Genomic DNA, 12,162 nt, shown 5'->3' with positions numbered 1-12,162 from the left:
AGCAGTGCGGAAATTCCACCTTAAGGTGCCCACCCCAGATATTCAGACACAGGCCAATCGCCCCCCTCTCCAGTCACCTGATTCTGATACTGCCATTTTGCGCGGAGCGTCCGACTGTTAACTATAGAAAATTGGAATTGTTGCTTCATCAAAGATGTCAACGACGAGATGCTGAATTTTCACATCTAACGCCGCGACCACGATATTCACACGATATCGATTGCTCTCTGTAGCTTAATGCAGTTATATTTCGCGAAAGGAGGCTGAAGGAATTTGACAATGATGCTTGCTATCAAATTCCGTTATGCACCGACTACACGCATGCAATGAACCCGGGCGAGATTTTCCGCTGCTAGACCGATAATTTACCATCGACGACACTTCGTTTTAAAGAGCATCGACTGGTTTTGTTCCATTTTCGTTCATAGTGATCATAGTTAGCTCCATTCTTACAGCAATTACATGGTTAACCGGCAACACCGGAGGGTAGCGAGTAACACAGTGTCCTTTTTGCGCGTATTAAAAGGCACAGGCCGTTTAAATATAACGCTTATCCGGACGATAAATAGCTATTTGTAATTGTCATCATCCTATCAGTGCGCACTTATCCGCGAGCGATCGCTGTTATCTGAATGTCAGAGCATCCTCGCCCGTGTCCGGATCGCATCAGGGTAGCGCTCTCTGCAAGACCGACGAATCCCACGGAGCGGGCTCCCCCACACCCCTGCAGTGAATAGATCGCTTTGAAAGAGGATTTATTGAAAATCGTAATATGTCGGGACAGTCCATCACGGACCGGATCGCCGCAGCTCAGCACAGCATGACCGGATCTGCCATCAGCAAAGCCGTGTGCAAGGCCACTACGCACGAAGTCAGCGCGCCCAAGAAGAAGCACCTTGATTGTAGGTTAAAGCTGTAACGCGCCGCGAAATGTCACCCGTTTCATTGCATCATGCTTTGAGAACGGTTGTTTCTTGGTATTCCTGTTGTGTTTTATGCGTTGGTATTTACAACCCATTCGGGGCCATTTAATGATTATGGTAGATGATTTCTGAAAAGCCGTTATAGAGTTCATTTCATCAATTAACTGAAGGTCACCGTAGTCCGTTTACGGTCACGTACGGACGTTAATGCCGCGCGCGTGAATGCAAATTACAATGCGTGATTGACACGCCGAACAATTCGCATATTTACATACGGCAGCGACCTCAGTCTTCATCGTTACACTTGACCGCTGTGTTTTCACCGCATGCGCACGACAACAGAGATGAAATGCCAAGTGGTTTGTTTAAAAAAATTGAGCAGATTTAGAGGAGAACAGCGCTGATGTGAATCCTGTGCTGGGGTATAAATCATTTTATAGCTGATTTCTTTGAAGGAAACATACAATGTCAAGGGCATAGCGTGATGAACCTTACCTTGTATTATATCAAAGGCATGTACAATACTGCCGATTTAATCCTTTATCCAAGCTTTTTCATTGTTCACTTGTTCTCTGAGTCATTGAAGGGGACAACAGCATCAATGCAGTGGAGATGTTTGTATCTGAGGTGTTTTACATCGCACCGCGCTCACCTTAACCTGCTTTTCAGTCCTGTCTGTCATTTATTTGTCAAACGTAGGTGAAGGCAAGAATCATGTTGTAGATATGATTCTATTTAAACTGTTGCGTACAGATGACTCTTCGGATATGAGTCACAATGAAAGATGCATTTTATAGTCATTCAGTTGTGATGTCTTTCTACTTCCATCACCATCTTGGCAAGGAGATCGGTCGACATTTCTATTATTTTGAGGTATGGATGTGAGTTTGATGTAAAGGGCATCCCTACAGCCAATGTCTAAATGTGTTGCTTTTTAAATAACAAACCATTTGATGCTTCAGTTGCGTGCCAACATTGGTTATTCTTCAATTCACGAATAATAACCAAGCATAGTTGATTAATGGAACCGGTTATCAATTAAGCTGTCAGTTAATGAGTCCAGAGCAGATGTACTGTGGAGGACATAAAGAAAGCAGTCTGCAGATCTAATAAACCGCCTGTTTCATTCAAAGTAATAAAAGGTAGCAGGTGTTCTGTGAATATGTGCTAGAATTCACTGATGCACGTTCTGTTATCGGTTAATTCGGGAGAGATCAAGTGGAACTTTTAAGTAACCGCTATTCAAGCGATGTCATGTAAGATGGCAGACCATCATCGCCATATAAAATATGGAAAATTGTCATTTTGTAATAATACAGAGGAGCGTTAACATTGGAACAACCCTGATAGTTTGATTGAATACAATTATGACCAATATTTGCAATTGTACAAAACATGAACATCTATCTAGATTAAGTGAAGCTGTAATTTTGGCCATTAGGTGTATATATTTGTATAGATCCAAATTTGTATTTGTTTCTGTCACACAATATAATCACACTGAATCGTGTAAATTGTTTGTTTCTGCTCTGTTTCCCATCATTTCCAGATTTAATGCACTGCACCAATGAGCTGAAAGTGAATATACCTCACTTGGCCGATACGTTGTTTGAGAGAACAGCAAATCAGAGCTGGGTGGTGGTCTTTAAGGCTCTCGTTACTACACACCACCTTATGATGTACGGCAATGAGGTAAGGTCTGTTGCCCGACATCACAGTTTGACTTGTTGTTGTTGGTATTTCTCGGTGGACTGTAGCGTGTCACAAAATCAATATAAAAGTACTTGCTAGAGCCATTCTGTGAGATGTCTGACACGTAAGATCATAATTGCGTCTTTCGGGTAGCCGTGAACCATAGTATTGCTTGTTTGGAAAAATATTTAGATTTACATTTCACTCGATTTACATTCTGCAAGCCTGCATCAATATCTGTCCTTTACGTTTCCTATCAAACAGAGGTTCATCCAGTACCTTGCATCAAGAAGCACACTCTTTAACTTGAATAATTTCGTAGATAAAGGAGCGTTACAAGGTAAGTAAACCTTCAATTTCATGTTTATTAATAGATAAGTTCTAACCTAGGCAGATTTATGTTATATGGGTGTGTCTGATGGTAATCCTAATACAGTAAGAGGAGGATACAGTCTTCTGTAATTCTTATTCTTTTGACCGTCTGTTCCAGGTTACGACATGTCCATCTACATTAGACGTTACAGCAGGTATCTGAACGAGAGGGCTCTGTCCTACAGACTCGTCGCGCTTGATTTCACCAAGATGAAGAGAGGGTGAGGAATCCGCTCTGGGGAAATATTCCACAATGACTCGAACAAGACAAAAAAGCTCTTACTGCTGACAGACAGCAGTGCTTTAAAGCAGCTTCTGAAAACATAAAGCCGTGATAACACCTTTCTGTCTCAGCTAACCTCTTGCCATCCATATTTTCTGTTTAGGACCGACGGAGTGATGCGAACTATGAGTATAGACAAGCTGATGAAGACTCTCCCTATCATTCAGAATCAGCTTGACGCCCTTTTGGATTTTGAGGTACCTAAGAGCTTAAAAATAAATGCTTGACACTGAATTGTATACTTAGATAAGTGTACGGGCATTTTTAAAGGTTGACCTAGTAGGTTCATGTTTTAAACACATCTGTTGCTCTGTGTGTTTTGTAGGCCAGTTCTAATGAACTGACCAATGGGGTGATCAATTGTGCCTTCACGCTGCTCTTCAAAGACTCCATCCGCATCTTTGCTGCTTACAATGAGGGTGTCATTAATCTGCTAGGTAATACATTTATTTCAGAGCAAAATTGCCTGTATTTCCTTCTACAGTATTTTCTAATTTTGTAATTTGCTATAAAGAGTTGCATACAGTATGTTATATATATTTTTTTTTTAACTTGAATGCTTGGTTTGTGTGAACGTTGTGTAAATACAGCCGCGGAAATAATGAAGAGACCATTCCAAATTTTCATTTCATCAGTATAAATGTATTGTGGCCATTCCAGTCCATTGTCTGTTTGAATTTCAACAAAACCAAACCTCAGGAGTGACATAAGGTCATCCAACAGCAACATGTGAAGGACTGATACAAGAATACTGTGATAAAAATTGAGGTTATCACATAAAAAATATTTTTGTACTTTTCCTAAATACATGTACAAATATTATTGTTGTAGTGCTTCAACGTGAATATAAACTTGTTTTCTTTGCAGTATTTGAGGTCTGAAAAATGCAGACGTTTCTTCTTTTATTTGAAATGTGGGAGAAATATTGTTAGCAGTGCACAAAATGAAACAAAAATCATCATTTTACCTACATTTACACCGACAAATAGTAAATTCAGAAAATAATTTCGAAATGGTCTCTTAATTTTCTCTGCGACTGTATACAGTAGGGTCAAAAGTGCCTCTATTTTGAATTTTTTAACAAATTTGTATTATATAACAATTGTATTATCAGCAAAACAACTTAAGTGAACGTTAACACGTTTCTTAGTATTGGATGGGCATGCATCTGAGTTATCATAGAATTTGTGTAAAGCCTGATGCAAGAAAATATGACCTGTGTTGTTACGAATATGATGCACAAAATCTTAAACATTATTTGAACATCAACTAAAAATAGAGCAGAATCTTAAACATTTCTAATTCTATTTACTATTATTGTACGTTTTTTTTTTCAAAATTTTGCTAACTCATGTAACATCTATCCATTCCTAAATTTGACTTTGAATCTCAGATTTTCAATCTTTGGACCCCACTGCATGTTTGTACTGTACTGTATGTGCATGTGCATGTGTCTGGAATACAAATGTTGTTTGCTGGAAATGAATTAAAACAATATTTTTTGCTTCAGAGAAAAACGTTACGTGCATTTGCTACATTGACCTTTTTCTTCACTTCAAAGAGAAATATTTTAATATGAAGAAGAATCAATGCAAAGAGGCGCTGGAAATATACAAGAGGTTTCTTATCAGGATGACCAAGCTCTCTGAGTTTCTCAAGGTGGCGGAGGTAAAGCGTCTCTAGATCTAATCTATGCATGGGATGGTTGGGCTCATCTTATTCAGGTCCTTTCTGCTGAGTGTCCCTTTTTGCCTTCCGGTCCAAAAACATGTATCAAAGGTCCCCCCTCATGCTGCCTGTTCTGGTGCCTGCACTGCATGCCTTAGCAGAAAGTCTTTCTATCTATCTGTCCCTCTCAACAACAACAACAACAGGAACAGAGCTGTGATACTCACATATAAAATCTGTTTGTCTTTTGACGTTAATGTGCAAACGAGTTGAATCTTTGTTTTGCAGTTTGGATACAGGGCACAGTTGTCAATTTGGCCCCCTCTGAAGGCCCTCAGAAGCTATTAGAGGAAAAATCGTTCAAAGACTCTTGTTGATTCCTTTTCACTTTCTCGATTTAATAAGATATTGGTGAATAATTACCAGGCATTTCCATGTAAAGGTACAATATATTTGACAACTGTGCCGGTGTGATGGTTGGAATTTAGCTGTTTACTTTTGTCTGTTAAGCACATTATTTTGATGTGTATGGAGGCATATGTTGGGGAAAAATGCTAAGCACATCCTTCTTGAGTTTCTCTTTCTTTTCTCTTTCGTTTATTCGCTTTTTTGGCTGAATAATATGACTCTTCTGGAAACGGGTGAAGTGCTATCCAAAAACTGACTAAAGTTGACTTTAAGAGCACATTTCTTTATTTGTATAACAATGTTTGTATGCCATTTGTTTTTTCTTGTCTTTTTTTCCAAAGTCAACATTAGTTGTGTGTTTCTTTTGGATGTTTCTCACCTAGTCATGTAAATATTTCCATCACTGTCCTCATGACCTTCAAGTGACATTTCAATGTCTCACCGCTCACCACGCCACCTACATAATGTTACTGTCTGTCTGTAAACATCCATATTTTCCTATGGGTTATCTCATACACTGCATGGAGTAATTGCTCTTTTTCTTAATTCTTCTTTCTCCCTTCTCCACGTACCTTGGTTCTCTTTTTGCCGTTTGGTTTCACATTTTGTTTTCCGTTCTCCCTTCCCTTCCTTTTCTTTTGTGTCACAGCAAGTTGGAATTGATCAGGTTGACATCCCAGATCTTTCACAGGTTAGTGGTGCATTTCATCTCAGTTACTCACGTGTGGCTTCATCCTGATCTCTCATTCACGCCTCACCCCATTAGACCATGATCCCCAGCCCTTATTCTTTTGACCCCCCCTTCCTCCCCCCCATCTATCCGACTTTTAGGATAGGGGCCTCAAGAAACTTACTCCATACCCGCGCACTCCCACGGAATCAGATGTGCTGTTTTGCATTTTCTGTTGTCATCAGAGGTAAATGGGTACCAAAGCTAGTCTATGTGACTTTTTAGAGACGCTATCTCTGATGTGTTAGTTTAGCATTTGATGAGTAACCAAAAGTCAATTACGGCTATTGCAGTACTGCTTAGTGCTTGCCCCTCAAGCCACTATTTCTTACTGGCATACCCATGAGAAATTGGATTGCTTGTAATTCTTATACTGATTGATATATGGCTAAGTGGTGCTCGTGCCAATGAACTTTGGCCACACCGACCGGTCGTGATGCTGTGGGCGTGGCCTCACTAAACAAAGTCATCTCTTAACCTGTAAGCAGCACTCACCTTTGCCATATATCTCTGTATTGGTAGGGTATTCTGCTTGGATAGCTTCTTGGGAAGATCAGTGAATGTGCACAACTCAAAGAATGCCTCAAAACTGGAGTAGGGGACTGAATTCTGCCTGGCACCTCCTGAAGTTTTCCTGTCAGCGTTAAAGACAAATATAGGTCTCCAGTGTTTGCTGGTTTTGCATGTCTTGGCAATTGGGTGCTGGGCATTAATATCCCCCTTCAGTTTGCCACCATTTGGCATATTTGACATTTTCATTTACATCGGACAGGGACTCCTGAAGGTGTTGGGCTGGCACACTACCGAGTGGTACTTCAACCATGTCAACAATACATTTTATTGGAAGGAGTGCCTTGTTTTCTAAAGCTGCAGCAGTATTCAGAAGGCCTGCATTATATTCTAGTACTATATCATTAGATATGACATCGATTAGGTTTATTATAAGTAGCCTTCGGCTATTCAAGTTGCCTTTCTTCATCATGGCCTTTTGTATACTTCTACTCCTGTAGTACCCTTGTCTAAACTTCTCTTCCTTGTTTATCTCTCCTTTTAATAGTGTGTTGTTTCGTTGCATATGTTTCAGATTTCTCAGTAAAAAATCTCTCTGTATTGCGTCTGGAGCTGAGAAATCTGTACTTTTGTTATTCATGAAATTTTCTCTTTTAAATTGGCATGCACACCAGGCACAGCTAGTGGCTGAAAGGCAAATATTGTATAAGAACAGACATTTGCATACCCAACTCATCATTTCGATTCACTTGACGTTGCTGTTTTTAGACAAAATGCAATACAGGCATAAAATACCAGAAACGTGGTCTCATTCAATGTTTGCCTTTCTTTAGTTAACCTGCTTTGGCTTCCAAATGTCTCAAATTCTATCGAAATGTTGATGCAGACATTCTCGTAGACGCTCACCGAGTCTGCTCGAAAACAATTTTATTTCCAAGAAATCCAAGTGGAATCCAAAGATTAGCAGGTTCTGCTGTGGCATTTGATATCTGTAACAGTATGTGCATTTATATTCTGTGCATGAATAGAAAAGTCCCCTTGTAGGTCAGTCTGCTTTCTGTTTTCCATGGTTTTAATCCTTTAGTGACCCCACAGGCCTCCAAACGGTCTGTTTGAAACATGCATGGGACACAGAAATTTTCTGCATGTGTAGCTTTAAGCTCAAATCCTCTCCACTTGAATTATTTCTGTTGAGTTTCCCCCTTGTTTTCAGAGACTCATAACCACTAATAGGTTCCTAGTTATGCAGACTTTGTGTGTGTGAAGGTATGGGTGTGTGAGTGAAAGATTATAAGACAGATATAGTTTGTATACAGTTGGAAATCCTGTTGCATGGTAAAATACACAGTTTATGCATCTATTGCTAACTTTCCAGGTTAGAAGTACTGTATGTTCATATGTTTGAGTGTGTGTGATTCTTTTGATCATTTTTTGCTGCTACTGCTACCATTTTGTTGCCTAAAATGTGTGTTTCATCCCGTCTTGACCTCACACCACCAGGCTCCCAGCAGTCTTTTAGAAGCTCTGGAGCAACATTTGGCTTCTTTGGATGGCAAGAAAATGAAAGAGACCTCAACTGTCAGCAGGTACTTATCAATAAAGTCAATGAAGGCAGTCGTGGCCTAATGGTTAGAGAGTCGCACTTGTGACCAGAAGGTTGCCGGTTCGATTCCCAGGGCCGGCAGGTATCGACTGAGGTGCCCTTGAGCAAGGCATCCTACCCCTACTTGCTCCCCGGGCGCTGCAGTGATAGCTGCCCACTGCTCCGGGTGTACGTGTGTTCACTACTCTCTGGATGGGTTAAATGCAGAGGTCACATTTTGGGTATGGGTCACCATATCTGACTAATAGGTCACTTTCACTTTAAAACAGGCTTTTTTTAGAGAAACATTTCTAGGGTTTCTGTAGGAATACTTTGTTTATTGAAATAAATAGACAAGGCTTGCTGTATAATGTGCATTTATTATCACCGTTGTCTTAGTGATTCTGTTCTTGCTATAAAAAGGTCCTTATAGAAGCATTCTGAGACAATTCCTCACAATGTACATGCGGAAACTTGCCTAAAAATGTATTTATTAGTCGGTTTTGTGTCTATGTAAACTGATATTGCATTAAATTATTCTAATTTACATTTATAGGGAGGTGGAGGGTGACAGACTACAGCCGGCAAAGGTAACAAATCGAATTCATATGCCAGTGTCAGTGTAAACCTTAGAACGGCATGAAACATCTTTTCACCATCCTGCCCTCACAAACAGTTCGTTTTTCTGAACAATTACACATTCTGTTAGACGTTCAATGTCAAGTTAATGAGGTTAATTCTTTTCCGCAGGCTGTTCAGCTCAAAGACATTGGCATGCAGACCCCAACAGTGTCCCCCAGTGGGCAGTCTGTGGGCAGTGCCAACAGTAGCTGCACCAGCAGTGGTGCCACCGAGCTCCTCTCCAGTCCACCTAATCAACACATCACAAACGGGTACACGTGTCTTGTTTTTCTGCAGCGTTGCTTGTGTAGAAGATAAATATCAACTCAAAATCTGAGTTTAAATGGGGACAAATAATATGTTTGTCTCCTACATTTGCATTTAATTTAGATTTGTTTTGCGTGCACCTTTATACGAAGCAACTTTCAAATAAAAAACAAGCAATTTATCAATAAGGAGTTGACATTAGCTAATATTAAACCAAAAAAGCAGAAAAAAAACACAAAACATGTGTAAGGAGGAACTTAATTCTTACTTACTATCCCTGACAGTGTGCACAACTTCACCAATGATCATTTTGATGTCCAACACAATTCCAGCGCCCCCGCTCAGACAAACACCCTGCCAGCCAGTAACAACAGCTGGGGAGGTAATAAAAACAAATGCCACTGACATCAGCACATCGGTGTCTCTATTCCTGTATTATATTGCTTGTAATTTGCTGTGTACAGATGTGTTTGAATGTTTATAATGCTTTTTCTTCATTTCTTCTTCATTTTATGGCTATCACTTGGGACTCATCCGGGTGAGTCTTTTATAAGCTTTAATGATGAGTGTAATGGCTTTTAAAGGTGAAGTGTGTCATTGCTGGGCTTTTAGCGTCACCAAATGGAATTGCAAAAATAGATTTGAACAGGTTTACTCAACACTTCCTGCATCTGCCGTTGCCCCAAACTCACCCCATTGGTTGAGCTAATGTTGCTAATGAGCTAATGATTTTGAGCTAAGTCACGTTTTGGGTGAATTCGCATACAAATGACATACTTGTAGTATGTAGTATTCTGAAGACTGGGATAGGACAACCTATTTTGAAAAAAAATCTATGTGAGAATATAAGAATATATACTTTTAATAATGAGAAAATATCATTAACATGTTTCTTCTGTTTGCTCTACCAGGTTGGTTCTCCTGTAGGAGCACTTTTGAAGCCCACACTCTCCTCACAGGTCCAGAGTCACGGCACACAGCTCTACAATGGAGGAAAATTACTTACTAATGACCTGGACTCATCCTTGGCCAATCTAGTTGGCAGTGAGATTTTATTTTTGTCCATTTTCTTTCTATGGCATTAAAACTAATTCGATTCAATCCATGTGCTACCTTGTCTCATAATGCATATGTTTGTTTGCTTTAGATTTACATTTTGGAGGGCCCCCAGCAAAAAAGTAAGTATTCTGAAAGAGGCTCTCTGGCGGTGTTTAGAAAACATTTGTTTTGTTAAAGCTATAAATTGAATGTTATAGGGTTTCACCCAAAAATGAAAATGATGTCATCATTTACTCTTGTCATTTCAAACCTGTATGACTTTCTTCTGCAGAACAGAAAATAAGATATTTTAAAGAACGAATGTTATAGGTTGAAATATTGAAATCATTTGAAATTAAAATCAGTTCACAGTTTCACAGACTAGGTCACAAATTCATAATAATTTATAAGAATTCCAAACCATATCCAGCATATTGTGAGTTAAAAATGAACATATTTATGGTTTGTCTTGAAAAAGGGATATCTGAACTTACTAATAGGTCTGTTGGGTTTTCTGAAACATTTAAAGACATTTAAAACGACTATGAATAAAACCGTGAGATCAAAAACCTATAGACAGTATTGGACATTTCTTAGAAGACTGGCCAGCACACCATGCATTCTATATTCTATTTATTACTATCCTTTTTATTTCCCTATTTTTATTATTCTTACTATATCGTTATTTGTTGTCTGTTTATTTTACAATGTCTTTTTTGTACAAATTCTTGGCAACAATGCACTATAGAGAAAACGTGAGTTATAGAGAGCGCATTTCTAACAGTTTGACATAAAACTGTATTGTTTCCAGGCCAGAAGTGCAGTGGACTCATTTGGAGAAGAAATCATCTGGAGGTTCTCACTGGCAGTCTAAAGCTGTGAATGGCACAGGACATTGGAGCCACACACACCTGGCTCCTGCACCCATACCGATGCAACAGATGGTATGTGAAACGGACTCATTGTGCTCCTCATTCTGATTCAATATGTTTGTATACAATGCAAATGGATTCAAAACCCAAAAAGCAATTGGATTTGTACCGCTGTCAGTAATGTCTGTGTTTTTCTCTCATCAGAATGGAATGATTTATACTGGCTATGTAAGTCCTGCTTGTACATAAACGCGGTCGAATCATCTAATTTAAAAAGAAAATATTGCTGCCTTATTTGCATTCATTCATGTCAATGTCTGTCTCTCAGGCACCAGCTCCAGTTGCATTTCCGATGACAACCCCTCAAGTGCCTGTGTATGGGATGGTAGGTGTCATGTCAATATTTCTGCATTAAAGCCATATTAAAATATGCCAGCTGTGATCCACCTTAACCCCCCCAGTGTCAGAGATTGAATTTTGATTTAGGTCTGTGGAAATGAAATGCGACATCGGTGCAGTGCCTTCATCTTTCTTATCAAGAATGTGTATATCATATTCATAACTTCATATTTTTCATTCAACATTTCATAATTCTATATGGATAATTTAATATTTTAAATATTAATTTTATAGGTTCACTTCATCATTTTTGTGTACATGTGTTTATGCCAACATTAAATGTATAATATACTGTTTATATGGTGTGTTTCTATGCCACCTTTGCTGTATAAATGAGCAATTAATGTCATTTAAAAATGACTCCAGTTGCAACCAGAATCCTAAGGAACCACATATGCTGTGCTTTCTGAATCTGTAGATTCCTCCTCCAATGGGCCAGATGGGGTCAGTACCCTTGATGGCTCCTCAGCCTGTGATATATAACCAGCCCATCCTCCGCGCCACCAACCCTTTCACCCCCATCCCTGGAGCTCAGGTACTCCATACACTTCCTCCTGTCCTTTACTGATCACAAGATTTATGGCCGTCCTTCCACACGTAACTCTTCTCATGTGTTAACATTGAAAAAATACGGCATGTCACTTTAAGCTAGCTTCTTTCTTTCCAGATGCACTTCATGTAGCGCTGAGGAGCATGACGAGCTGACGCATACGCCCAAGGAAAAACATCAACCAATCCAAAACCAAAAAAACGGCAAGGCAGACATGAGGAATGGTTTTAATGCTTCAAAGAGACTG

General features: G+C 39.4%; 1 protein-coding gene across 2 annotated transcripts; it reads left to right on the top strand.

The window, feature by feature from the left end:
* The first annotated feature begins 101 nt into the window (after window positions 1–101).
* Window positions 102–12,107, top strand: LOC130569967 (phosphatidylinositol-binding clathrin assembly protein-like). Of its 2 annotated transcripts, XM_057359975.1 has the most exons (19): window positions 102–902; window positions 2,473–2,615; window positions 2,880–2,955; window positions 3,106–3,208; window positions 3,374–3,467; window positions 3,596–3,707; window positions 4,832–4,938; window positions 5,996–6,037; window positions 8,087–8,172; window positions 8,725–8,758; window positions 8,919–9,061; window positions 9,341–9,438; window positions 9,984–10,100; window positions 10,204–10,234; window positions 10,906–11,038; window positions 11,171–11,194; window positions 11,295–11,351; window positions 11,784–11,900; window positions 12,033–12,107. In XM_057359975.1, exons 1-19 carry the CDS (start codon window positions 773–775, stop codon window positions 12,045–12,047), a joined length of 1,662 nt encoding a protein of 553 aa, XP_057215958.1. In that variant the 5' UTR covers window positions 102–772; the 3' UTR covers window positions 12,048–12,107. The 2 variants fall into 2 exon arrangements, with proteins under 2 accessions (XP_057215958.1, XP_057215959.1); XM_057359976.1 differs by lacking the exon at window positions 5,996–6,037.
* The last annotated feature ends 55 nt before the right edge of the window (window positions 12,108–12,162 follow it).

Source organism: Triplophysa rosa, linkage group LG19, assembly GCF_024868665.1.
Source record: "Triplophysa rosa linkage group LG19, Trosa_1v2, whole genome shotgun sequence".
NCBI lineage: Eukaryota > Metazoa > Chordata > Actinopteri > Cypriniformes > Nemacheilidae > Triplophysa > Triplophysa rosa.
Note: the sequence above shows the minus strand (reverse complement) of the source record. Positions and strands in the feature narration are given on the sequence as shown.

Excerpts from the sequence above, each read along its gene's own strand:
- LOC130569967 (XM_057359975.1), top strand. The coding sequence starts at position 773 with ATGTCGGGACAGTCCATCACGGACCGGATCGCCGCAGCTCAGCACAGC. Across the intron at positions 903-2,472 it reads CAAGAAGAAGCACCTTGATT|ATTTAATGCACTGCACCAAT; the intron begins GTAGGTTAAAGC and ends CATCATTTCCAG. Across the intron at positions 9,439-9,983 it reads CAGTAACAACAGCTGGGGAG|GAGCACTTTTGAAGCCCACA; the intron begins GTAATAAAAACA and ends GTTCTCCTGTAG.